At 44.4% G+C, this 27,423-nt stretch overlaps 1 protein-coding gene across 3 annotated transcripts in view; it reads right to left on the bottom strand.

Moving 5' to 3' along the window:
- The window catches only part of LOC119963269 (tolloid-like protein 1), a 484,046-nt gene that overhangs the window by 128,979 nt on the left and 327,644 nt on the right, over nt 1-27,423 (bottom strand). For all 3 annotated transcript variants that reach the window (XM_038792118.1, XM_038792119.1, XM_038792120.1), the window contains 2 exons: nt 14,708-14,823; nt 1,501-1,603 (listed from right to left, as the gene is read on the bottom strand). In XM_038792118.1, the coding sequence (XP_038648046.1) occupies nt 1,501-1,603; nt 14,708-14,823 (219 nt within the window). The remainder of the gene's footprint in view (nt 1-1,500; nt 1,604-14,707; nt 14,824-27,423) is intronic.

Genomic DNA, 27,423 nt, shown 5'->3' with positions numbered 1-27,423 from the left:
CTGTTGCAAAAAAAGCCCAAAGCTTATGGTGGATCCTGCTGCTCTTAACCGCCAGTATACATTACTATGTTTCCTGATGGAAATGATACGGCTGGAGGATGATCGTTGACAGGAGGCAGCTTTCGTAGATCTCTCACATCAGATATGTGAAATGTTGAAGGTGGAAGATGGAGGTTTAGGGCTGCAAAGTCCCACAGGTTGTTCCCTAGTAGATTCTATAGGAGCAGTCCTGCACTGCATTATCCATTACAAAATCTCTAACATTGTAAAAACTTGTATCAATCGAGGCCACAATCTAGTTGTCTGCCCGATTTCTCTGGGTGGAACCTGCACAATGTGTCACTCCGGCTATCAACAATTAAGATCTTATTGGCATCTGACTGACATCATCAAACCTATTGCTTAACTGTTAATGCAACAAGCGCCTTGGCCACCAAGAAAGTCATTCAATTTCAATCATTCCCATAAACTATTCCCATCAAATTAGGTGAATAAAGTTAAAATCATACCCTATTACTATATATCAGTTAAAATAAAATCTGAATCTGGCAAGGAACTTTCTCTCGATTGCTACAATAGATATCAAGCAATTTTGAAGTTATCCATTTAAGTCCCAGTATAACAAAACATGAAAATCAATTCTGTACATTCAGTAATCTGAGTTGGGGCATAGATTTGACTGTGAAAACTGCCTGATTCTTGGAAAAACCCAATTTAATGATGCACTTTCAGAGACTTCATGAGTGAACAAAAAGGGATTTATTGAGTGCTCTACAAAAGCAGCAGCATACATGCTGCTAGTTCTGGAATGCCTCTTGCCTAAGAGAACAACCCCCCACCGGGGCAAATCTTCCTTCCGAGTCCTATTTGGTCACCCAGCACAGGTGACCCTTATTCTGCTGTGTTGCTCTTAAAAGGGACAATCGCCACACCCAACTTAATCAACGTATTTTTGGAAAACAAACCTGCCACACCTACTTGATGTGGTCCGCCTGTGACTAAGATCCACATTAAGTTATGGACCCTGTATTGGCCTACAGAACCAGAATGTTTATCAACAATACTAAATTGTGACAAGGATTTTCAAATAATTCATAATGGGGTGCAAATGCCAGCATCAAACACAGATAGAGAGTAGAGGAGATTCAACAACTTTGTGAAACATTTTTTTCAACTTTTTGGGGGGGGGGGGGGGGGGGGGGGGGGGGCGGCGGCAGGGAAAGGGGAAGGGGAACGGATACCTTACATAAAATTGCTTTCATCCAGAACAAGATGCTAAATTCAATTCAATACATTTGGTAATCTGAGTTAGCAGCACAAACGCGACCTTGAAAACTGCAGATGATTGTAAATACCCAACTTGCTCACTAATGTGTTTTTGGGAAATGAACACAAGGAATATTGTCCCTTCAATTAATTTCTTATGGCAAAAAAAGGCTGTTGTTGAAAGCTCAAATTCAGTGGAACAGCTATGTATCCTAACTGGACAAAGTTCAATACCAAGAAGTGGCGCCTTTCTCCAATAGCCATCTCGTACTTCTATGTAGTCATACCAGCACAGGCGACTCTTGAAGAGATCCATTGTTGTAAAATTCAAAACAATCTGCAATAGAAATGAATAGAAGTCATTGCAAATCTCCCTTCCAAATTTGTAAACTGGAGAATTTAAACAATTGTCTAATCAAACAGGAGTGAAAGCAAGCCATCCTTGATCCTGAGGGACTGCACAAGAGGAAAATTTCTAAGTTCCTGACTGTACTCGCATCATTAAACTCTTACATTTCTTGAAACCAGGAACCCATTTATAAATGTACAGAGACCAGTGTCACCAAAAGACCAATAGTGAAGAGCAAGATACAAAAAAGGTCAGGTAAATAGGGTGCTGCGATAACCTGATGCAACCTGCATAATTTTGGCGCACATCCCAGAAATTCTAACGAACTGAAATATTTACATTTTAATGATGTAATCAAATGTTCAAATCAATAAAATTACAATACTATACTTCGTATTCAGTTGCTGGACTTGACCAAACCCCATAAATGACCATGGGTGCGATTTACAAGCCTCACTGCACCCGACTCAGGATGCAACAAGGCCATTAATTCTCGCAAGATGCCTCTCGCGAGATTTACAATGCTCACTGAGCCTTGCAAGATCTAACGAGATCTCTGAGGCGTTGTGATCTGGATCGTACACTCTATGGGCATAATCCAGATTTGCATATTCAAGTGAGTAGTTCGTCTCACTTGAATATGTCTGCGCTGGAGTTACCCAAGGCACAGGACCTAGTGGCCTTGCCTCGGAGACCCTGAGTGGGCACCGTTTAACACTGGTTTCCACAAATTCGACCAAGCATGCCTGCATAGGATAATGTCAAACCTTGCCAGATTCACATCATAGGGGTGTTCCAGACGGCAGAATTACTGTCCTTGCTATTAAAGCATTTACTTCATCAAAGGTGACAGTTTTTCAACAGGAGCAAACATTGGATTAGATTTTCAACTTGCTGCTCTGGCAATACACTAAATTGTGATCAGCTGCCTTTCAGATAAAATGTCCAATCAATGGAATTAATAATTTTGCAGTGTCTAAGACAGGCAAAAAATTTTGTTTTATACCCAGGTAGCAAGTTAAAAACGCACCCCACTGCATTCCAGGCCACTTCTTTTTCTCCGCTGCAAATGTTCATCTTAAAATGATGACAGTGTAAAAGCTCCCCAATGAAGCTAAATTTGTTGGAGGCTAAAGGCAAAGAGGGAAAGAGAGGACTCATTTTCTGTCTGAAAGATAATCAATCAGTGTGACTCTAAAGATAGAAAGTGGATGCAATCCAAAGGGAATCCTTCTGGCAGATGGTACCTGGGTGGTATTGATTTTGTTGTTGCATGAATGATGTAGCCGCACATTTTCAAAGAGAAGCCATTAAGTTATTTGAAGGTCGGTCATTTGGGGAAAGTTGCAGGAAAAAATGTCGACTATATTCGTCCCAAGGTTAGTTTAGTCTTAGAATCTGTAAATTCATATTTCTGTATTTGCAACTTTTCATTAATTAAGAGCTGAGCTTACAACTCTGACAAAATTTGTCAACTAAGATGATGTGAAAATGCAGCATTTAAAAAAATTCAGGGGCTGGATTCTCCAATCCTGCTGCTATGTCCGCAGGATCGGTCTGGTCTTATGACCAGTAAGTCGGCGCCGTCCCCGTTCCGATCCTCTGTCCAGTGGGGGGGCGAGCAGTTGCTCAGTGTAAAGCCCCCAGCTTTACCTGCGGATACAGCGGAGAATGGCCAGGTCCGTGGTCGCACATGTGCACGGCCTTACAACATGGGGCCAGCCGCGCACAGACCCGGCCTTCCAGAAACGTCCCCCTTGTAGTCAGTCTCGGCACCCCAGGACCATCCCTGAATAGTCTCCCGTAACCCCCAATGAAGGCCTCCCTGCTAGCAAAACGGCTCTCCCCCCCCCAACTGTAGCGGAGCTGGACTCAGTCCGCAGCCGCCGCGCGAGGTCCCCGAACGTGTGAGCACACGTGTCCCATGCCGTCGGGGACTCGGCCCATTGGGGACGGTGCATCGGGAGAGGGCCTAAGGTGACGTCCTGAGGCATCCATCCAGCGTGCGGCGTACTCCCAGAGTATGCCGCCTTTGAGGGGGCAGAGCTTAGAAAAAACGGCGCAGCCCCCGATTCCACCGGAAACGAGGATTCTCCAGCTGACCGCCGAATGTGATTTCAGTGCCAGCGACCGGAGAATCCAGCCCCAGATCTTGCTCCGTGTACACAATGACAGACACCGCTTGATACAGACTCTGCAATGACATCCAACACTTGGTATTCTGACTTATCCTTCTGTTGTAAGACATCTCTGTAGTGGACATCAGGAGCATGACTTCTTTTTAATTAGTCAATTAGATTCATCTTTTTATGGTATCATTAAGTCTTGCCCTCCCTCCCTTTTGCCTAATGGAAAAGCAGCAACTTATAACTTGGCAAAACAAACTTAATCAACAAGGACTAGAAAGGTTAAAATTCACTCATATCTAGGTTATGGAGCTCTAACCGATGAACATTGTCCCAGCGTTTTGCTAAATATAGGTCACCTTTTATGAATTGTTCTCTTTTCCTTCGAACGTATAGAGAAAATAATTTCAGGTGATAGTACTGTTAGCTAATCAGGCAGGCAAATCTTTTTGTAGTAACTGACATGTCATTCAGGTCCACTCAGGAACAAGTATTTTTACTGACTCCAGGATATTTTACGTAAATGGACAATAATCAGGCAGAAAATTACCCTGCCTGATTTTGGGGATTTGGATTTTTTTTTTACAAAAATAATTCATAAAAATGTTTTCATAATAAACAAAATCATACAAAACAATGAACCAAAGTTACACAATAAGTGAGCAAGATTAACAAGAAAAAGCATACATTAACTTAACCCCAAAAAACTAAACTAATCCCCTGACACCTGACAGTGACTAGCGCCTTAAAAGAGGAACTGAATGGTGGCCACCTTAGGTAGAACCCTTCTAACGATCCTCTAATGGTATATTTAGCCTTCTCCAAATGTAAGAAGGACATGAGGTCACCAACCAAGCCGAGGCACTGGGTGGAGTAAAAGACCTCCACCCAAGCAGAACTCGTCTCCGGGCTATCAAAGAGGTGAAGGCGAGGACATCCGTCTTCACCCCCGTCTGAAGCACCAGCGAGTCTGATACTTCAGAAATGGCGGGCGTGGTGGCACGTGGCACAGTGGTTAGCACTGCTGCCTATGGCACTAAGGACCCGGGTTCGAATCCCGGCCCTGGGTCACTGTCCGTGTGGAGTTTGCACATTCACCTCGTGCCTGTGTGGGTTTCACCCCACAACCCAAAGATGTGGAGGTTAGGTGGATTGGCCACTCTAAATTTACCCTTAATTGGAAAAAATATATAATTGGGTATTCTAAATGTATAAAAAATATATGGCGGGCATGGATCCAAATGTCAACATTTTTTTTTTCACATCTTGATCACTTTACCTGAGGAGTTTGGACAAAGGTTTTTAATAAAAGCAGCACACAACTTTTACAAGTGACTCAGTACTAAAGAACAGAAATGTAATTACAAATAGCAAATGCTGTGTATGTCATGGCTCAAGTACACACTTTAATAACCATATGTCCTTTAGAAATTGTAATTCTTTTGGATCTTCTTCCTGTGTCGTGCTCCTTCAGTTCCTATTCCCTGTCTGAAAATGTGTCGGCAAAGTCCATGTAATACTTTCCTGAAAAGTATGCATCAGGTATGATATCATCAGACTTGTACTTTGATTTTTTCTTTTTTATTCTCTTTAGTTTTTTTAAGATGAGCTAGTTGCTGCTGGTACTGTTCTGTAAGCGTCCAACTATTTGTTTCCAATAATTTTTCATTACTTTTCTTTTTGTATTCCAATATTTGTCTGTTCAGTAAGTCATTGCTATTTATTTTCATAACAATCAGAACAGAATCCTACATAAAACTAAACCCCAAACTTAAGCCCATACTATAAAAATTCAACTCCTCCAAGAATAGGAAAATGCAATAATAAAAATGGAACCCCAACAATTCAACATGCCTAGTCAACACCCAAAAATCTCAATCACACCATGCCTAATCCGTGTATGTAAGCAAAGGAGTCCGCTTCCCCCGGTGCATCAAATAAATAGTCCTTTCCCTCAAACGTCACTCTTAGCCACGCCAGGTATACCACACCAAACTGGACTCCATTTTTGTACAGGGCAGCGTTGGCTTTGTTGAACGCAGTCTTCTTATTTGCCAGCTCCGCTGCTGCATCTTGGTAAAACCTGATGGTGTGGCCTTGCCATTTAAAGTCACGATACTTCCTCGCCCATCTCAGAACCCTCTCTTTCTCTTTGAAGCTATGGAACGTCACTATTACCGCACATAGTGGATCCTCAGGATGAGGTCTCTGCCAGAGAGACGGTGGGCTCGTTTCAACCCAGGAGAGGTTGTGACTCCACCCTCCTCCACCATCTTCCTGAACATCTCTGCAAAGTATTCCGTGGGCGATAGGCTGCCCATCCCCTCTGGCAACCGCACAATTCAAACGTTTTGCCTTTTTTGACCAATTCTCTAAATGATTTACTTTGGCCTTCAATTATTTATTTGTTTCGGCCAGCAGGAACATCTCCTCTTCCAGTGAGGCAATCTAATTACTACTAATAATAACAATATTTTATTGTCAGAAGTATGAAGTTACTGTGAAAAGCCTGGGGCTGCCTGGACAGTTCACGATAGAGGACAAAATAATAGTCCGCACAGGACCTACGGGGTGGGAATGATTATATTTCCCATGGTCCTCGCAGAGTACAAGCTCCCCCGCTAGGGGTGAGGGGGATCTCTATTAACCTTTGTATAAAAGATTGGCCAGTAAGGCACTGACCAGAACAGGAATCTGGTAGGGATCAAGCGGGCAGAGTATATATTGTGTTGTAAATAAAACTATGTTCCCTTATTTTACGCGATGTGGACTCCCCATGTCCTTATTAAAGCTGCCAGCAACCCTAGATACAGCATTGGTTGGGGGAGGGGTGCATCTACAGGTGAATTTTCCAAACTGAGTACCATCAATGAGGTCCATCTTCCAGCCTCAGATTGTTTCTGGCGGTCAATTTTCTTTTTCAGGTTTATCTGCTTTCTTCAATGGTGGGTCAGTGATGTTCGGCACCTTTTCAATATACCACCCAGATATGGTGACGGGACTCATACCATCATGCCTACCCCATCACAGAATGCGGGGCTAAACCCTTCGGTGCATAATTAATCCCAGATTTAGTGCCAGATGAGAGAATTCTGCCCGAAGATTAGGAAACATGCATGGGATTAAGGGAAAAATTCAAATAGCAAAACACAAACTTTAAATAGTTTTTTTTCTAAATTTACAGCATTCAAATTTTCTTATGAGGGCATGAGTCTCCACACTAATAAGATCAACCTTTCAATAACAAAGGTTGAGCAATGGTAATTATTACTAAGGCTTGGACTTTCATTCCTATGGTGGATGCATAGAGTCAGGAGATTTTCCAGCTGCACATGCCTTGGATAAATGTGCTCCGAATGGCAGCATCATTGTTCCGGCGCGGGTAGGGGGGATGCATACTGGAGCTAATTACACACAGGTGAGCAGCTCTTCGGATCACCTGACGGGTCACGAGCCAATTCATCCATAGTATCCTGGTGGGGTTGAACGTGCGGGTGCCATATTTAAATGCCATCTGAACATATACATTCTACTCTCTCTAGGAGACCCACAGTGATGGCTGGTAAACATATGAAGAAAGCTGTAATCTAGAAGAAGGCAGCTGCTCTCTGTTCCAGCACCAATGCTCTTAAGGCCTTGATTGGAGGAGCATGGTATCATAGAGATGCACTGAACCCTTGGGACAGCCCATGAAAGCACATCAGCCTCGCCACTCCAGCTTGGCAGCCCATCACAAACAAGGTCAGTGCTGCTGGCCTCTGCACACAAATGCCATTCAGCGCAGGAAGAGGATGCATCATTTCACCCACTCAGTCAGGTTAAGTCACCTTTCTGCTCTCTCCAATGCTCATCGTGACATCATGTACACGAAGGGTTGCTCTCTTCATGGATCTCATACAACCATTGGCAGGGCACACATATCACCACTGATTCTCTAATGGATACTTTCACATCACCACCATCCCACATATCATGCTCCTCACACACTATGCACACCCACTTATGGAGAGGGCTCACCTCACACGGGGGGTCACACATGTTTCTCAACCTCTGCTCCATTCCTTCCCATCACATTTATTTCTTTTGTCTTCATCCAGGGCAAGCTGATGCATAACAGACAGGAAAGATCCCGGACTGGTGCAGAGATTGCCAACATTGTGACCCTCCCTCTCTGAGCTGTTTGGGAGTAAAGGGGTCATTCCTGTGGTGAAGGGGAGATCAACTTGTCCCAGCAACCTAGTATGGATGACACCTTCATCACATCCTGACATTCACAATGAGTGAATTGCAATCTTGTATTTTGGATGCTCATGAACGAAAACTCTCTTCTTTCTATTGTAAGCACCAGCAGGTCTAGGCACATGCAAATGGCCAACATAAGCCCCACCCTGCAGACCATCTTGAATGAGGAAGCTTCTGAGGAAGAACCATCACTGAATTCACCCACCAGCACCCTGCACCAATGTGGATGCACACACCTCAGTGGAGAACAGATCCAGATTACATCGGGTTCATCTCCTCAGAGAACACCCCATGGACACATCCCAGCAGCAGCCGCCGCAGAGTTCTCACTGTTGCTTCGACTTTCACTTTCCAAGTTCATGGCCTGATGAATCATGAAGCTGGAAGGTGCAAGTCTGAATGCGAAACTTGCTGACCATGTGACTGGTTGGACATCTCTTTTTTTAAATAAATTTAGAGTACCCAATTAATTTTTTCCCAATTAAGGGGCAATTTAGCATGTTCAATCCACCTACCTTGCACATCTTTGGGTTGTGGGGGCAAAACCCACGCAACACGGGGAGAATGTGCAAAGCTTGGACATCCCTTTTAGTGCAATGGAATGGCATTCATAGACAAGAGAGATGTGGCCATTTCCCACTGCTTTTGCTTTACTTACCCTGGAATCTGGTTGCAATGAAAGTGGCATGGACACGTTTTCCACATGGTGCTTCCTTTATGGAGTCACCCCTTTGAAGCCTACTCTTATTACCCTCTTTAGATTCCTGGCCCTCCTGCTCTTCACCCTCCAAGGAGCTCTCATCCTCCTGCAGCTCTCCCTATGAGAATGGATCATCCCTTTGCAGTGCCAGGTGGTGAAGGGCACGACACAGCGATGATGCAGGTGACTCCATCCGGAGTGGGCTGCAGTGCACCACCTGAATGGGTCAAACATCCGAACAGCATCTTCAGAAAGCTAATGATCTGCTTGATTAGGGACCATGTGGAGTTGTGAGCTGTGTCATACCTCTCCTCTGAAGCACTCTGAGGCTAATGTTTACAGGTGCAACAGGTGATTAAGAAGGCAAATGGATTTTTGTCCTTCATTGCTAGAGGGACGGAGTTTAAGACTAGGGAGGTTATGCTGCAATTGTATAAGGTGTAAATGAGGCCACATCTGGAGTATTGTGTTCAGTTTTGGTCTCCTTACCTGAGAAAGGACGTACAGGCACTGGAGGGTGTGCAGAGGAGAATCCCAGAGTTGAGGGGGTTGAATTACGAGGAGAGGTTGAGCAGTCTGGGACTGTACTTGTTGGAATTTAGAAGGATGTGGAGGGATCTTATAGAAACATATAAAATTATGAAGGGAATAGATAGGATAGATGCGGGCAGGTTGTTTCCACTGGCGGGTGAAAGCAGAACTAGGGGCGGGATTCTCAGACCCCCCGCCGGGTCGGAGAATCGTCGGGGGTCGGCATGAATCCCGCCTCCGCCGTCCTCTAAATTCTCCGGCCCCCCCAAAAATCGCACTGGCGTAAATCGCACCGCCCACCTCGAAGAATGGCGGGGAGTGGCGCGACTCAATGGGCCCCGGGGCTGCCCGAATTCTCCGGCCCACGATAGGCCGAAGTCCCGCCCAAATTTATGCCAGTCCCACTGGCGTAAATTGGAGTAGGTCCTTCCCGGCGGGACCTGGCGGCGCGGGCGACCTCCGGGGTTCTCGGTGGGGGGGGGTCTGGCCCCGGGAGGTGCCCCCATGGTGGCCTGACCCACGATCGGGGCCCACCGATCCACGGGCGGGCCTGTGCCGTGGGGGCACTCTATTCCTCCGCATCGGCCGCTGTGGTCCTCCACGATGGTCGTTGTGGAGACGAACCCTCCCGCGAATGCGCCGGGATGACGCCAGCACACGCTAGCGTCAACTCGTGCCAGCCGGCTGAGGCCCTTTGGTGCCGGTTGGTGTAGCGCCAAGCCCCATCCCCGCCCGCCGGCGGGTTCAAATCATTCCGGGGCGGGCCTAGCCCCTAAAGGTGCGGAGGATTCCGCACCTTTGGGGTGGCTCGACGCCAGAGTGCTGCACGCCACTCCTCGGCGCCGAGACCCCCGCCCCGCCGGGTAGGGGAGAAACCCGCCCAAGGGGTTTAGGAGGAACCTCTTCACCCAAAGAGTTGTGAATCTATGGAATTCCTTGCCCAGTGAAGCAGTTGAGGCTCCTTCATTAAATGTTTTTAAGATAAAGATAGTTTTTTGAAGAATAAAGGGATTAAGGGTTATGGTGTTTGGGCCAGAAAGTGGAGCTGAGTCCACAAAAGATCAGTCATGATCTCATTGAATGGCGGAGCTGGCTCGAGAGGCCAGATGGCCTACTCCTAGTTCTTATGTTCTTATGATGCACGGGTGTCCCTTTATCCCCAAGCAGTGATCCATGTCGATGCTTAGGCCCTTTGAGTGTCTGAGGTACTTGCGTGTGGCTCAGGATCTATGAATAATGGGAACCCCCAGGGTACCGGACACAAAAGTGCATTTACATTTCTGATGATCGCAGATCAGTTGCACATGGATGGAATGAAATCCTTTACGGTTGATAAGCATTAGGGATTGCTGCCATAGAGCTTTTAATGCCACAAAAATGCAGTCTGTTGCACCCTGCACTCTAGAAAAGCCCGAGATAGCTGCAAAGCCATTGAATCTCACAGTTTGGTCATCTTCATCGAGTGCAAATCTCACATAGTGATGTGTTTTGCCACAGAAAACTCTGTTGCCTCGATGCATCTATGTGTGATGGACAGGGAGATGCCGCACAGGACCTCCGTATGTCCCTGGAATAATCCACAGCAAAATAAATTGAGTGCGGCAATCACCTTCAAGGCCACTGGCAGGGGTTGCCTCCCACCCAAGGGGGATTAGGTCCTCTTGAAGAATATGACAGATGTGATTCACCAGAGCACAGGACAAGTGCAAACATCCACAACATTGTCTCTTGATCATCTGCAAATTGGAGATTCTTTGGTATCCCCTTGGTTTAGGAAGTTAGTCAGGTCTGTACTTCTGATATTCACTTTCTTGCTGCGATTCCCCTGCATCCTGAATTGCTTCCTAAAGCTGCACTTGGCGTTGCCTGTCCCTTCTTCACCTGCCAGCTTCAATGCTCCCTCCCTCACTGTCCACATCCCAGACATTTACCTGGAACCTCACAGTATGAAGGTAGACCTAGCTCCTGTTATCCTCCAGCCTCCCCCAGTAATGCTAGATCCCATTGTTGTTGTGGGAAACACTCCAATCTTTCCCCCAGTTCATCACTGCTGATGTGCCCATGTCACATGTGGACCTTTACCCGCCCCATCTAGAGGCCGCATGCACAGTAACCTGCCGAGGAGAATCCCCCCAGGAAAGCTTCATTTATCTCCCCTTCAGAGGTGGTCTTTCAATGAAACACACAGGCCTGCAGCGTGGGATCCTAGCCAATTGGGGGCCCCCAGACAGAGAGGTGACTATTGTGGTGGGAATACCATAGAAATACCAATCAGAGCCTTGGTAGTTCTAAATTTGCTGATTGTACAGAAAAACATCGGGCTCTGATTGGTGATAGTTTTATGTTTCTTCCTCCCTTTCCCTTCTTGATTTTCAAGTATATTTGGGAAGTGTATTAAGTCTTCTACAGTGAAGACCAAAAAAACTCTGTTCAACTCTTCCTCCATTTTCTTGTTTTCTATTAATAATTCTCCAGACTCGCTCTCTGGAGGACCACCACTCACTTTAGATAGTGTTTCTGTTTAAATACTCATAGAACAACTTACTATCTGTTTTTCACATTTCTAGCTAGCTTTCCCTCTTACTCTAATTTCTTCCTTTTTCTTAGTCATTCTTTACTGTTTCTTAAAATCTGTCTGTTCTGACCTACCACTAATCTTCAGAGATTTGTACAGTGCTTCTTTCAATTTGATAATGTCCTTAACTTCCATATTTAGCCACAGATGATGCAAACTTCTCAAAGAGCCTTTCTTTCTCACTGGGCTAAATCTTTGCCAAGAGTTATTAAATATCTCCTTAAAAGTCTGCCAGTGCATCCCTATAGTCATACCTTCTAACCTAGTTTCCCAGTCCACTTTAGTCACTCTGCCTTCATACCCTTATAGTTTAATTTTACATTAAGGTGTCTCAACACACAAGCCAAATGCGAAGCGTAACAGTTTCTAGAAATTATGAAGCATGGCTCATATTCTACAAATTCATATGCTACAGGTTTCAGTTTCTGCTTTACAGCATAATACTAAAAAGGTATGGAAGGCATAAAGCATGGATCTGGATCAACCACATTATCCAATTATTGGTTATATATGAATTAAACTTCAATGTGCCAAGTCTTCCATTAAGTACTCATAGCACATAATTCCTGAAGCAAATATCCTGACACAATAAATGTTTTACCTTAAACACAGATCTCATGATTCGAATATGATTAATGTTTGTACGAGATTAAGCAAAAACCAATGGTGAAAAAATTAATCTGAACCTATTTTCAAGGCCATGCCTCTACACACAGTTTGCATATTTAAGATGCAGAATGTCATGCTGTTTTGCTCCCTGACAATGGGAAGCCCCAGAAGGAGGGTTCAAGTTGTGGAAATGAGATGGGGTAGATGGGGTCGGAAACCCGATCACAATGACTGCGCAGTTAGAGAAGCAATCCCATCTCTCCTGAATCCATAAGCAAAATTTTGAATATTTACCTTTTTATATAAATACATAGCTTCTCAGGTGATTACAAGGCTACTTACGAATCCAAAGCAGGGCAAACTTAGCACCTGCTCCACTCATTCTAAACAAATTCTCTGCGTGATGTCCCACCGCCGACCCTCGACCTTGCCACAATTTTAGAGGCAGCAGGCAAGGCCAAAGGCAGCCCACCCCCCATTGCCCTGTTGAGGTCCTTATATGGCCAATTAATAACCACTTAAAGGTTACAACCTGCCTCGGCTACAATTTTCAGAAGGTGGGAGGAGGTCGGCAATAGAGGGCCAGGGGTTTGAGGTTTCAGGTGAGAAAGAAGTCCTTCATGGACCTTTTTTGACTGGAGGCCTTGGATGACGCTTGTTTGTCTTGACTCTGTATTTTGCATCCCCCCCCCCCCCCCTCCTCAAGCCTCCTCCCTCCCTCCCTCCCATTCTCCATCGCCAGGACTCCTACCCTTCGCCTCAATGAGATCCTTCCAGACTTACCTTTCATCCAGCTCCTGCCCAATTTTTTTCTCAGACTGGATGAAATGCCAACAGTGAGCACTGTTCATTGATGGTGCTGTATGAACCAGAGAGCTGTTAACCAATCGGAGGGCCGGCAGCTCTCGAAGGCAAGACTTCTTTCCCAGATGGGGGAAGGAAGGCCTGTCTCCAGCCAATTAATAAGAGTGTTAAATGGCTGTAGATTGGCTGTATGGAATGGGGGTGAATTAACCGGCATTTTCAGTGGCAGGACGGGAAATTCTATCACCCATTAAATTCTGCCCCTAGTGTTTGAAAAAAAATCTTGTGGGCTTTCTTAAAATACTTTTCTGGGTTGGATCAACGAATGCGAGAATTGTGGAATGTTTAATTTTCATAGTAGTTCAAAGAATTTTGTGCCTAAAGCTGTTTAATCGAAGTAATGGCAGGTTATCTTTTAATCTGCCGCCATGTCTGATGCATGATGACTTGAAGAATGGAAGCATTCATATTCAATGACAGGAAATGTTTCAGTTTATCAGAAGACAACAGCTATTATGGGCATGATTCTCCGGCCTCCCAGCTGCGTGTTTCGTGGCGGCAGGAGGCGGTGCACGGTTCGCTGGTGGTGGGATTCTCTGCTCTTGCCGCTATCAATCGGACTTCCCATTGAAGTCACCCCCACACCACCAGAAAAGCTATGGGTGGGAGCACATTGTCAACGGGACCAGAGAATACCACTGCCAATGAATGGCTGGAAAATTCCGGCCTGTGTGTTTGACTATCAAAGCACCGTATAACCACAGGTAAACATATCGCTCACGTTCAGTGCCATGAAATATTTTACAATGCCAAAGATGGTATGTAAATGCAACTTCCTGATTGCCTGATATATTTAATTGTTTCTCTTGTGCATTTTCCCATAATGACGAGGTATTACTTATATTACAGCATATCATGTTGTTTAAAGTGTTAGAATTTTGCAAATGTTTTGCAGCAGGGTAGCATTGTGGTTAGCACAATTGCTTCACAGCTCCAGGGTCCCAGGATCGATGCCCAGCTTGGGTCATTGTGCGGAGTTTGCATATTCTCCCCGTGTGCGCGTGGGTTTCCTCCGGGTGGTCCGGTTTCCTCCCACAGTCCAAAGATGTGCAGGTTAGGTGGATTAATTGCCCTTAGTATCCAAAAGTGCCCTTAGTGTTGGGTGGGGTTACTGGGTTAGGGTGATAGGGTGGAGGTGTGGGCTTGGGTAGGGTGCTCTTTCCAAGAGCCGGTGCAGACTCGATGGGCCGAATGGCCTCCTTCTGCACTGTAAATTCTATGAATTTGCCATCTAAAATAATAGCCTACAAAATGTGCATGCCTCAGAGTACAACTACACCAATAATTGTTTTCATCATGCACCAAACAATCAACACCACAGTACATCCCCAAATATACAAATCTTGATAAATAGTCAGTCAATTAATTCTAAATTAAAGTAGTGCAGGCAACATCTATGGCTATAATGTAGATATCGACAACCAGAGACTATTCCAATATATTACCTTTTCACCAGGTGTAACTGAGATTCTCCAAACACAATGTGTGTATGATGGGTATCCATTAGGAAATCCTGGGGATGAGAAATTACCAGTTGAGTCTTGAAGAGTTTCTCCACAAGCTGCAGGGGAAAGCAAGAAGTCTTAACTTGGCTTTTGTAAACTTTATGTCCAATTCCAACTGCGAAAGTAAAATGCTGATTCCAAGCAGAAACACAATCATATTAAGATCATGATGCAAATTAAATAATTTCTTAACATCTTCTGAAACTTTATTTTCTGATTCTTTGATGCAATAACCAGTACCTACTACAACTAAATTAGGTTATCCACTCCTACTCTGAAGGTCTTCCTGAGTTCAACCCCTCCTCTATTCTGTCAGTTGATCTCATCTGCGGTCAAAGGGTTGAAATTGCTCTCGGTATTAGCCAAATATTTGGTTTAATCACTACATCTGGGAGTAGTGTTATGGTACATGAGGTACTGATGCCACTGAAGTGGCAGATCCCAGAACACTTCATGTTGCTTTGAGAGGGATTATGAAGCCTGAATTGGGCTAAAAAAAATGGATCAAATATTTATTTCCATTCCCTGCAGGGAACACAGGAGAAACTTTGTTCTGGTAATTAATCCTAAGGGGATCAATTACCTTCATTTCTTTTCTTCTTGGGGCCTTCACTCAGTCCAGAATAAGATCTGTGACTTTTCTCAGGAAACATGGATCCTGCTGGGCCTATCGCAGGTGGTTTGGACAAAACTCTTGGGAATCCTGGCAATATCCTCAAACATAGCCAATTACTTTTAAATTGGAAAGAAAAATGAAATGAAAACCACACCAAATTGTTGCTAATTCAATATCAAAGTAGAACTCAATATCCACGATAGGTAGAATTATGCAAGAAGCAAGGTATTGCGTGCATTGGTCTAAAACACAAAATACTGTGGAATAATAGACAGATATCTGTACAATCATAGTTGGAGCTGACAATCATTTCACCAGCTAGTGGGGGATTGATTAATTTTACTCTACCACGGGGTTTGATTGGTATTAATAATTTCAACTGCTGCCATTTCCTACAATTAATGTTCAAGTAGACCTGTCACAGCAGTAAGCTGATGTTGGTGACCTTCAATCTCCAGCAATTTCATCTCATGAACTATTTAAAACATGCAGTTTTTCTAAAGTGATCTTGAATGATTTCCACGTAAGATTAGCATTTTTGTCACAGCATGATGAATAATAATGTTTTTCAGTCATGGTCTGCTTGTCAGCAGGAAATGCAACATTGTTAAAGCCTCGGAGAATATAACTTATCACAAATTAAAGATGACAAGTGATAGAGAATGCAGTAAACTGAAAACATACAAAACAGTTGTGAGCTGTCAGTTTTGTGATTAAATCAACTGGGATTACTTAATGAATTTGAATGCTTAAAAAAAGGTTAGCTCTTTGGATACTTGGCTGTACTACTAATATACAACAAGTTTCAAAAGAATTTGAGGAGCACAATTATGAAAAAGCAATCGGAAAATGTTTTGTTCCCAAAGTCTTTTTTTAATTGTTTTTTTGTGCAAAGTATATTTACCGTTATGTACACAGAATAAGATATATATATATATTTATAGAAGAGGACGGCACACACAAGCATACCTACAAAAAAAGTAATCATAAAAAATAAAATAAAAAATAAAATAAAATAACTGGTAGGGTATTATGCACCAGCTCAACTGCAGCAACTCTGTACAACTGGCAACATTATTTACAACACATAAGTAGGCAACTGTTTGTGTGTGGGGGGGGGGGGGGGGGGGGGGGGGGGGGTGGAGACTGGGAAGTTAGATACATTGGGATGCCGGAGAAACAATTACAGAGGGCAATACTCGAATGGGGTGTTCCCGAAGTCAAGCTTAATGGGATATAAAATGCAGACCAAAATTATTCCAATTGAGCCAGTTGTGAGAGATTGTGTGGCAGATCAAATAATTGAAGGCATCTGCATATTCCACTTAGCAGTACTCAACGAAGTGCTTTTACTCTATATCGGTACAGCTGATTGTCTTCTTTTCTCCATTGGCTACACTCCATGATGTCAAAGACTCACCAATATGTGGGCCTATACTGAATTTTCGTCTGATACATGGGCGAGAGTTGGAGGTGGGCGGCCACGCAATTTCAATGCCACCAACCAGGCAGTCAGTTTACTGGCACCATCCACGACTCCCCACAAGCCATTTTTCCAAAGTGGGATTGGGGGTGGAAAGGCTTCAAACCTTCTAGCATAAGTGGTCTATTACGGAAAATGAAAAGCCAATTATCAGAGGCCAACTGGAATTTTGCAGTCAGCCCCCTGTGGCATTGGGAATTGGCCAGATGTCTGGTGGCAACCTCTTCATGCTTCAAGTATGATTTGAGGCCCTCTCTGTCTATGTCAGGCATTGTCAAACTCGGGGGCGCAACCCGTGGTTGGGTCACAGGCGGGTGTCAGGAGGGTCGCAGGGCCGTCCATAGCGGCGCTCACGATCACGCAAATCAGTGCGCAACAGGCTCATCAGCCAGCTTTTAACTATGCCGGCTGCAAGCGGCGTTCAAAATGGCCATGAACATATTTTTAAAATTTGGCCACACTGCGCATGCGTGCCTGATAATCCGTGCACATGCGCAAAACTATTTTTTAATACGGTCGCAGTGTTTTTTTTTACAAGTTCGGGGGGCCAAAGAGACCAAAGGGACAAAGGGACCACTGGGGTCAAAGGGACCCAAAACCATTTCCTCCATTCTTGTCAGCAACAAACAAGGTAAGAGAAAATGGTGGGTCGCGCAGGTCAGCCGGCGTGGACCGCGAACATCAGCCGGTGTGTGCCGCAAAGGTCGGCCGGTGTGGGTCGCGAAGGTCAGCCGGATTGGGTCCTGAAGGTTGGCCAGTTGGTAAAAATGGGTTCTCGGAAAAAAAGTTTGAAAAACACTGGTCTATCTGGTCACATCTGCAGTCGTAGGCCACTATTTTAGGGTTTCCACCTCCACAATGCTGGCAGGTTTTCATTTCAATTTCTTAAAGTTGCTGAGGGGGACCTCAAGATAGAGGCCAATCAGTTTCACTGAAGAGGCATTCCTTCCTGTGTACTGATGTCATGATCCCGGTGAGTTGCACATAGCTTAGGAAAAATGTCTGCTGGCCTTTTAAATACAGAATCCTTGGTACAAACTGCAGTTAATACAAATTGGAATGTTGAAATGTCCTACCCCATAGTTGGATTGGAGTTCCCCGCTTACCTTCTAACCCATCTGTGTGATGCTTCCAACCCAACATCACTTTTAGGCAACAAAAACAGAAAATACTGGATGATCTCAGACAGTCTGACAACATCTGTGGAGAAAAAAGGGAGCTAACGTTTCGAGTCTGGGTGACTCTTCGTCAAAGAGTCATCCAGACTCAAAATGTTAGCTCCATGTTCTCTGAACAGATGCTGTCACATCTGCTGAGATTGTCCAGTGTTATCTGTTTTTGTTTCAGACTCACGTATCCGCAGTAATTTGCTTTTATCACTTTTAGGCAATTTAACTCCGCATGTACACCCCCAGATCTTGACTGCTGTTGCCTGGGAAAATGCCCCTGTTACATCTCTATTCAGCCAAAAATTGTATTAATATCTTCAGATGTCTACCCTGTAGAGACATTGTGCTTGAAATTCATTCACCCTGATTTTTGCGCATCGGGGCTGTGTTGCTCCTACTCAACTTATTTCCATGATGGTAGCGTGGTGGTGAAGGTAACAAGTGGCTCCCATGCAGCCCTGGTCTTGATTTTAATGCAGACACCTTCTACAAACTCCAGGAAGGCAAACAGTATTTTTCAGAAACCATAGGCTGCAGGGAATCTTTCGTTTTTAAAGGTACAGCCTCTATGAAAGAGAAATTGCAGCAATGCATGGCTGGCTGCTAGGTAATAATTTTTTACCATTCAGAGAGAGGCTCTAGCACATGAAAGAAAAGAGAGGGCACCCAGATTTTGTGGTGCTGTCTTGGACTCATAGTTCAGTGTGGTCCAGGTCATCAAGGAGGCCATGTTTCAGAAGCAAAAAACCCTCCAAACTATCCCTGCATAGGGCATGGGAGTCGATGGTGAAGGTTGTGAATGCCCAGTGCCTCAACCACAAATCTGGCCCCAGCACCCATTATGTTCGGGTGGTCATGGTGCGCACATCACACCTCAGACCTATCACACCATTCACCTCTCATTTTGCACCACATCGCCATCGCTCACATGGCAGTCAAGGCTCCTCTCTATCTTTTCTTATACTGTACCTCACCAACACACCTTCCAAACATGCCAGTCACATATACATTTCTCATTGCTTCCACATACCTCCAACTATTCACCTATGGCAGGCATATCCCACAAATACACAGACACATCCCTCAATGCCCAGAGATACTTAAGGGTGTCCTCCAACATCATCTGCAGTTTGCACCAATGAAGGTCAGCAACCTTCCTCCAACCAAGAGGACTTTCTGATGGAAAGTATGAAATGGAGCTAAACAAAATATAGAAATGCAAGCTCTTTCTTTTTAAGGAAGAATAAAATCAGAAATATAAATGCGAAGCGGCTTCGTCATTATCTGAAACACAGTGTACTTTGGGTATGACCTTTCATTGGAGTGGATTACGGTCATGTCAGGTATAAAGTTGCTACTGCAAATCAAGTGTAATGGCAAAACAAGTCTGAAAGCAATCCCCTGATTTAATTCTAAAATGCCTTCAAACTGTGAAATGCATCTGAGTTCCCATATTACAGTACCAAATGTTACAGAACTAGATATTTTCCAGATGCTCTCTACTGCTGATTGAGAGTTTATCTGTGATCTATAACCTCATAACCTTGGAACAATCAGTGTACTTGTTTTTCCAGTAATCATGGCATTTTTGTAAGCTATATCATATTGTTACAGAAAGTTCAGAAAACTTTATAATTGAGGTTACAATAGAAAGTCCTGCTTGACAAACGGGTCTTCTGCTGTTTTAGCTGATGTGGGAAAAATGTTAAGACTACATACTAGTGCTGCATAAGAGTTCCGAGATTAGAAGATTACTCCTATCACAAATCTGCTAAAAAAAAGCTAATGTTTAAATGAAGAACGAGAAATGTTATGATCTTTTCCTCAACAAGGCCACCTGTCTTACAAACAGTACCATATAAGTTTCATCTCTATAAGCAGCTTGTCTTGATCCGACCTGCAATCAAATCCAGAAAGATTTAGGCCTCCACTATGAAGGATTGGAATCTTCTGATAACATAATTATCATCACAATATCCATAATAAAAAATGCCTGTATCATGTCGGAAGAAACTGCTCTACAGTTGACATCTGCAACAAATTTAATTAAAATATTTCACTATTTTAAATGTCATCTTGGCTTTCCTGGTTATAAATGAAATATAATTCTAATCTTGGATGATATTAAATGAATACTTTTAAAAATATACATTTTTATTAACGATTGTCAATTTTTATGATAACTTCTGCAACCCTATATTCCCCACAGTAGGTGATGCACAAATCCCACATAAAACCCCAACCAACCATACCCACCCCATCCACCAAGATGTAAACTACACCCAATAAAACAACCCAGACCCAAGACCCCCAACCCCCCGAGCAACTGATGGTGATTAATTCCTTAAAGTAGGTAGTGAATGGCTGCCATCTCCGGTAGAACACTTCAACCGACCCCCATCGGTGTACTTGACTGTCTCCCAGTACAAGAATTCCATTAGGTCCTCCAAACCTGCTGAGTCACTGGGCGGAGAAGAGGACCTCCAACTTAGCAGAACTCACCTCCACCTTAGCAGAACTCACCTCCGTGCATTTAGCGAGACAAAGGCAAGGACATCTGCCTTCATTCGCGTCTGCAGCCCTGGCGAGTCCGACACCCTAAAAATGGCCACCAAAGACAAGGCTCCAGCTCAATGCGCATACCATCACCGGCATGGTGTTGAAAGAGACCCAAAAGCTTTACCAGATTGGGGCAAGATCAGAACATGTGTATGTGATTGGCCGGACCCCAGAACAGCGCTCGCACCTGTCTTGTACATCCAGAAAAAAACCCCACTCAATCTGGTTTTGGTCAGGTGCGCCCTGTGCACCACCGTAATATGGATTAGACAAAGTTGCATGCAAAAAGACGTGGAGTTTTCCCTACGAAAGGCCTCACTCCATACCTCATCGCCCACTATAGGACCCAGCACCCTCTCCCACTTGACCGTCACTCTATCCTCCAAATCCAAAACCTCAGATACAATTCGCACATAAATACCACATGTGCTACCCTCTTCCGTCCCACCAGCTAAAGTACCCTTTCCAGCAGAGACGCCCGCAGTGCATCAGGGAATGTTGAAAAGGCCACCCGCACAAAGTTCCTTGTCTTGAGGTACCTGAACAAATTCATCCCCCCCAGCTGTCAATTCCTCCAAGCTGGCAAACCGTCCCTCTATAAACAGATCCCCAAATCTCCCCCATCATTTCCCTTCCCACATCCCAAAGGCTGCGTCCAATCTCAACGGCTCAAATAAATGATTGGCACAGATAGGGGCCAGCCTTGATATGGCTCCAAGCTTAAAATGCTGCCTGAATTATCCCCATAATCCTCAAAGCAGATATGACTGTAATGATATATATATATATATGTATACAAGAAGAGGGTTAATTATTACATCTCAGTGTAATACAAACACTAGAGGGCACCACTAGTTCCCAGCTAATATAAGAACTCAGGGAATCTTGGGTAGTCAGTTAATGTCAGCAAGAGAGAGAGAGATAGATCACAGCATAGTTCTGATGTGAGCATGCCGGTGTTGGACTGGGGTGAGCACAGTAAGAAGTCTTACAACACCAGCTAAAGTCCAACAAGTTTGTTTCGAATCACTAGCTTTCGGAGCACAGCTCCTTGCTCAGGTGAGGAAGGAGCTGTGCTCCGAAAGCTATTGATTCGAAACAAACCTGTTGGACTTTAACCTGGTGTTGTAAGACTTCTTACAGCATAGTTAAGACTAGATAGAAGTAGCATGCGTAGTTCATTGGTTATTACTTAAACATAGATTACTTTATTAATAGTTATAGTTCTGTGGAGTGTGCAAACTCAATATAATTTAGTCGTTATTCAATAAATCAGTTTTTCTTTAAGTTAGAGATTGGTGGTTTCTTTATAGTCACACCATCAGGCCATTCTGGATTATGAAGCAAAGAGTAACGATATATTGCCACAAAGAGTAATATACTAATGACCACCAGGTTTGAGGAGTACCTAGCTGGAGAAAACAGAAGCGAGGCCATCACCAATGCACCCAGGCTAGTCCCCTGACACGACAGTGGCTCCATCTGCCCCCATATGGAATCTGGGTCACTGCCTATTAAATGAATACTTAAATGTAAGCAAATCTGAGCACACTGCACCTACTGTAATATTAACACCTTTTCCTGTATAAAGTTGTGAAATAAAATTGTGCAGTGATTTGGTTTTAATTCTCTCCTCCGGGCGGTAAACAATGATGGTCAATTTAAAATCACCACAATGGATTTACTGCTCTGATCCTGCTCTTTTCCTCCAGTGGCCATCATAATGCCTCTTGAATTTACCTGGGTCATCAACTGCTTAAATCAGACAGAAGTCTGACCACTCCATAAAATCAGGGTCTAGTGGCATTCATAGGACCCAAAGGCAATGTTAACAGCTCACCTCACCAGAGTGTGTGCCATGATAACCTGCTCAGTAAAGCCTGGCTGGCAAGGGAAAACAACATTAAGGTTTGTTAGATCAGGAATGTTCCTCTGCGATCCGCAAAAATAATGTGAGCCACTGCTACCCTCTTTCAACTGATCCTCGAAACCTGAAGCTAAAATATCCTTTTAAGTGATATTTTTCTGTTTACTCTTTGTACTAAATCAATAGTGTTGTCATTTCAAAATATGTTAATTCTACATTATACCGTAAGAAGTCTTACAACACCAGGTTAAAGTCCAACAGGTTTGATTCAAACACGAGCTTTCGGAGCGCAGCTCCTTCCTCAGGTGAATGGCGAGGTATGTTCCAGAAACATTTATATAGACAAAGTTTACCATTCACCTGAGGAAGGAGCTGCGCTCCGAAAGCTCGTGTTTGAATCAAACCTGTTGGACTTTAACCTGGTGTTGTAAGACTTCTTACTGTGCTCACCCCAGTCCAACGCCGGCATCTCCACATCATGGCTACATTATACCGAAACATGTGTTTGAACTTGAAACCATGAAAGATGATCGCCATTTTTTTTTACTAAGAGATTAAAGAATAAGTTTATAACAGACAGAATGAGAGACATATCGCACAGAAGGTGGTCATTTAGCCCACCGTGTCAGCTCTTTCCCCAAAACCCTGTAAATGCATAACCTTCAAATATTTATCCAATTCCTTTGTGTATGGTGCAATTAACTTGTGGGTGGGTATGTATGCATGATTAGGTTCAGGATCATAAGTTGAGCACATCACAGATGTGTCTCAGCAGCTGACAGGTATTGTGACAACTGAGGCCATTGACAACTGGAGGACTGTGGGAGGCCAATCCCATACCAAATCCCAGACTGATGACATAACTCTGTTGCTGGAGCCACGGCAAAAGGTGAGGGAACATTTGGTGGAGCTGCAACAGGCAAGTTGCACCCATTTGTGGGTAAATGAGGAGTCCATCCAGACCATGTGTGCTGCCAAATCTCAGCTGCGTGCACGTGTGGTTTCTCCCATCAAAAGATTGGCAACCCTCGTGGATTCCCAGCTCCAGCAGATCCACTCAATGAATGCCAGAGATACATGCAGACCTGCATGCCATCACCTTGTCTATGAGCTCAATGGAGCAGTGAGATGGCAGGAAGGAATGAGGCATCTGGAGTCTCCACCATTTCCTTGACTTTCTCAGTGAGGCATAAATGAGTCTCACAAGGGAGGAGGAGTAGCTGCCTCCCGATATCTATCAGCCCCTCTCACAACATTCTGAGTGTGGACAAAGGCTCCTCAAGCCCTCCACCAGTCCCCCGAGTAGCCAGGGTGAAAAGTAGTACCTGCAACTGCGCAGGATCCCCTTGGCATGTTGTGGCCCTATAGGCCTCACGCAGCCAGAGGACAGACTCCAAAATCATCACAGGCCACCAGCATCCTGCCTCCTGTTAAAATCTGATAAGTGTAAAGCAATGGTCGTTTGTGATTCATGTACTTCTTGCTGCCTTGTGTCATGTGAGAGTGCCTTTAACAATTGGATGTTTAAGAAATGTACCTTTAAGAAATGAGCTGATCATATTACTGAAGTGATGTCACAAGAGGGGAGCTGAGCTCACTTCTGCATTTTGGGAGTTTTAGTTTCAGTTTGAAGAAAGCTTGGGTGTGGTTGTGAGCTGCATTTCTAGTGATCTCTGCCATGAAGGACTATCTCTTAATCCTTTGGTGAAATCGGAATTGTAAAAAGGTCTCAATATTGAATATAAATCTAATGTGCTTCTGTTTGAAGGATTTGTTAAGTCTTATGGGTGTGTAAAGGAACAGTTTGCAGGATTGGGTAGTGTTGTATTATTTTCGGTGTTATCTTTGAAGTAAGGGGCGTTAAGAGATCCAATGTTTATTTAAAAGGTTAAGTTGAGTTCATGGAATAAACATTGTTTTGTTTTAAAAACCACGTGTCCACAATTGTAATTATACACCTGGGGAACAAGCCATGTGCTTCAAAAGCAACAATCCATTAAAGGTGGGGGTTGGTTGAACTCCATGATACATTTTGGGGTTCCCGAAAACACCTCTCCCATAACACTTGTTAGATGTCAACTGCAGGCTTGCTGCCTCAATGAGCTGTTGGCGTTGGACTAGGTCATTTTAAGTCAGCTCTTCAGCTTTGCCAGTCTGTTCTTTGAACCTGGGTGCTGGGAGAAGGAGAGTGGGATTTTAATGCCCCCACATGTATTCCCAATGAGATTTTCTGGTCCCGCCAATGTCTACAGCATTTTGCATGGCTCGCCTTCCTTGCCACCAGCGAACTCTCTGTGGGCAGTTGTCTTCGGTGGGACCGGAACCTCCTAATGGTGGGAAGGGCTGGAAAATCCTACCCAGAGTGTGAGATGAAGGAGATGACAGTCGGTCTGGATAAAGGTGAGTTCTTATTACACTGAACACGCATCAGGGTCACAGAAACTGGATATTACAATATGGTTCCAAGACTCCCTTTTGAATCTCTTAATGCCTCTTGCCTCTGGTGCAAGGATGTAATCATCCTGTGCTGCCTGCTCATCCATTCCTCCATCCCCCACTCTTCTGATGATGAATGGCGATCAATTAACTCCGAAGTATGCAAGGCCTCGCGCAGCACGGTGGCGCAGTGGTGGCACTGCAGTCTCACGGCGCCGAGGTCCCAGGTTCGATCCCAGCTCTGGGTCACTGTCCATGTGGTGTTTGCACATTCTCCCTGTGTTTGCGTAGGTTTCGCTCCCACAACCCAAAGATGTGTAAGGTAGGTGGATTGAACACACTTAATTGCCTGTTAATTGGAAAAAATGAATTGGGTACTCTAAATTTAAAAAGAAAACGTATGCAAGGCCTCTCCTCCCACCATGCCAAACTGTGCAGAGCACCACAAAGCCCACGCAGGGGCAGACTGAGAAGCTTGAGTGGATCGATTAAGGCACCTGAAGTTCATCCTCAGCAACTCCCCCATGGGTCTGCTAGATGGTTGCTTGGGTAGATCTGTGGCAGGTATTGTACCTCTCCTCTGTTGCAGTGTGAGGATTCCTCACAGGCATCAATAGTCATGCCTTCAGTGGGTAGCCCTTGTCCCCATCTGTGAGGGTTTGCGGGGTCCAGAAAAACTGCAGCACCTGGGACTTTCAATGTATGTGGGCATCGTGGCTGCTCCCCAGGAAACTGGGACACACCTGAAGGATCTGTTTTCGATGCCGATAGGAACATTGCATAATGATGGAATGAAAGTCCATCCTGTTGATGAACACCACTGGCTGGTCTGTACTAGGCTTCACCACCATATATATGTAGTCACTGACACACTGCACCAGGAGGGGTACTGAATGTCAGTCTCCAAGTCAATGGCCCTCTGGCTCCCTGAGGATCACCCACCACCCAATGCAGATCCCATCCATACTAGTCTGCCACCACTGGCCAGGAATAGTCTACTCTCCCCACTCTTCCTCTTCTCGCCAACAATCACTCTCACAATGGTTAACATCTAGAAGCAGTATTGAGGCATAGAACATAGAACAGTACAGCACAGAACAGGCCCTTCGGCCCTCAATGTTGTGCCGAGCCATGATCAACCTACTCAAACCCACGCATCCACCCTACACCCGCCACCCAACAATCCCCCCATTAACCTTACACTACAGGCAATTTAGCATGGCCAATCCACCTAACCCGCACATCTTTGGACTGTGGGAGGAAACCGGAGCACCCGGAGGAAACCCACGCACACACGGGGAGGACGTGCAGACTCCACACAGACAGTGACCCAGCCGGGAATCGAACCTGGGACCCTGGAGCTGTGAAGCATTGATGCTAACCACCATGCTACCGTGAGGCCCCCAACTACCGTGATTATCATTAATTGTCATTAGCTTCAAATGGTTTAGGATCTGAATACCTGTTTCTGTGCCCGATTGTTAATTTTCAAAAGCTCCATGAAATCACATTCGGATTCATGCAAATAATCTTAGTTAACTTGTCAATTAACTTAATTGAGATCCTATCATATTGCAACAGCACTGCTGCCCTGTATCTTTTTCACTGCTTGTAAAATGCAGAATGATCATCACAACATGTGTTCTGTACAAGTGTGTATCCACCCAATTTTTTGCAACCCCCACCTCCTATCCTTCTCTTGAAGACCCCATAAAATTCATCCCTGTGGATGTGTAAAATATGGTTGCATAGCAGACATTTTTTGTATGTTACATGTGGCTTTATTGGTCCAAAATGGCATCAGCAACACACTAACACGCGCCAGCCACATTATTGGGGAGGATGTTAATGAACAAACAGTGATTGCCTAGCTGAACTATTCAGAATAGTCAAATCATTATGCCAATCAGCATTATACTCTGCTTGGATACGCAACGCTCCAGCTAACACCATTTTTGAATAACTTATGGCTGCACTCATGTTCAGGACCACACACCAGTGTTATTTAAAGGGATCATTGACTGTTTTCCGGAGAGTTGCTGATTGATTTTTCTTGGTATCGCTATGATTGTAGAAGTCTTTGGTGCTTCCGAGCATTCTATAAAATTGCAGAAGTCTGCAGGGGGTAGAGTGGCAGATGTTAAAGGAATTGGTGCTTTCAAGGATTCTGCACAAACTATTTGTTTCAGTCAGTGGTGAAGTAGTATGCATTCCATTTAGATTGCAACATGTCGGCGAGAATAAGAACACTGAGCAGGGCAAGCAGCTGCGAGAGGGAGAAGGAGGACGAGGGTGGTGGTGGTGAAGGGCCGTCAGCAGCAGACCATATCCACCCAGAGTGTTTAGGGAGCAATTCTCCTATCTGAGAAAATTGTATAACAGTAAAAGTTCTCAGGTGAATGTTTCAAGTGAGAATCAGGTCAATTACAATACGTTGGGAGAAGAGAAGAGGAAAATAACACTGGCGAAGAGAGAACATGGGAATTAATAGTTAGCTTAAAAGAGAACGCAAAAATCTTCTACTGG

Source organism: Scyliorhinus canicula, chromosome 3, assembly GCF_902713615.1.
Source record: "Scyliorhinus canicula chromosome 3, sScyCan1.1, whole genome shotgun sequence".
In the NCBI taxonomy this organism is placed as follows: domain Eukaryota; kingdom Metazoa; phylum Chordata; class Chondrichthyes; order Carcharhiniformes; family Scyliorhinidae; genus Scyliorhinus; species Scyliorhinus canicula.
Note: the sequence above shows the minus strand (reverse complement) of the source record. Positions and strands in the feature narration are given on the sequence as shown.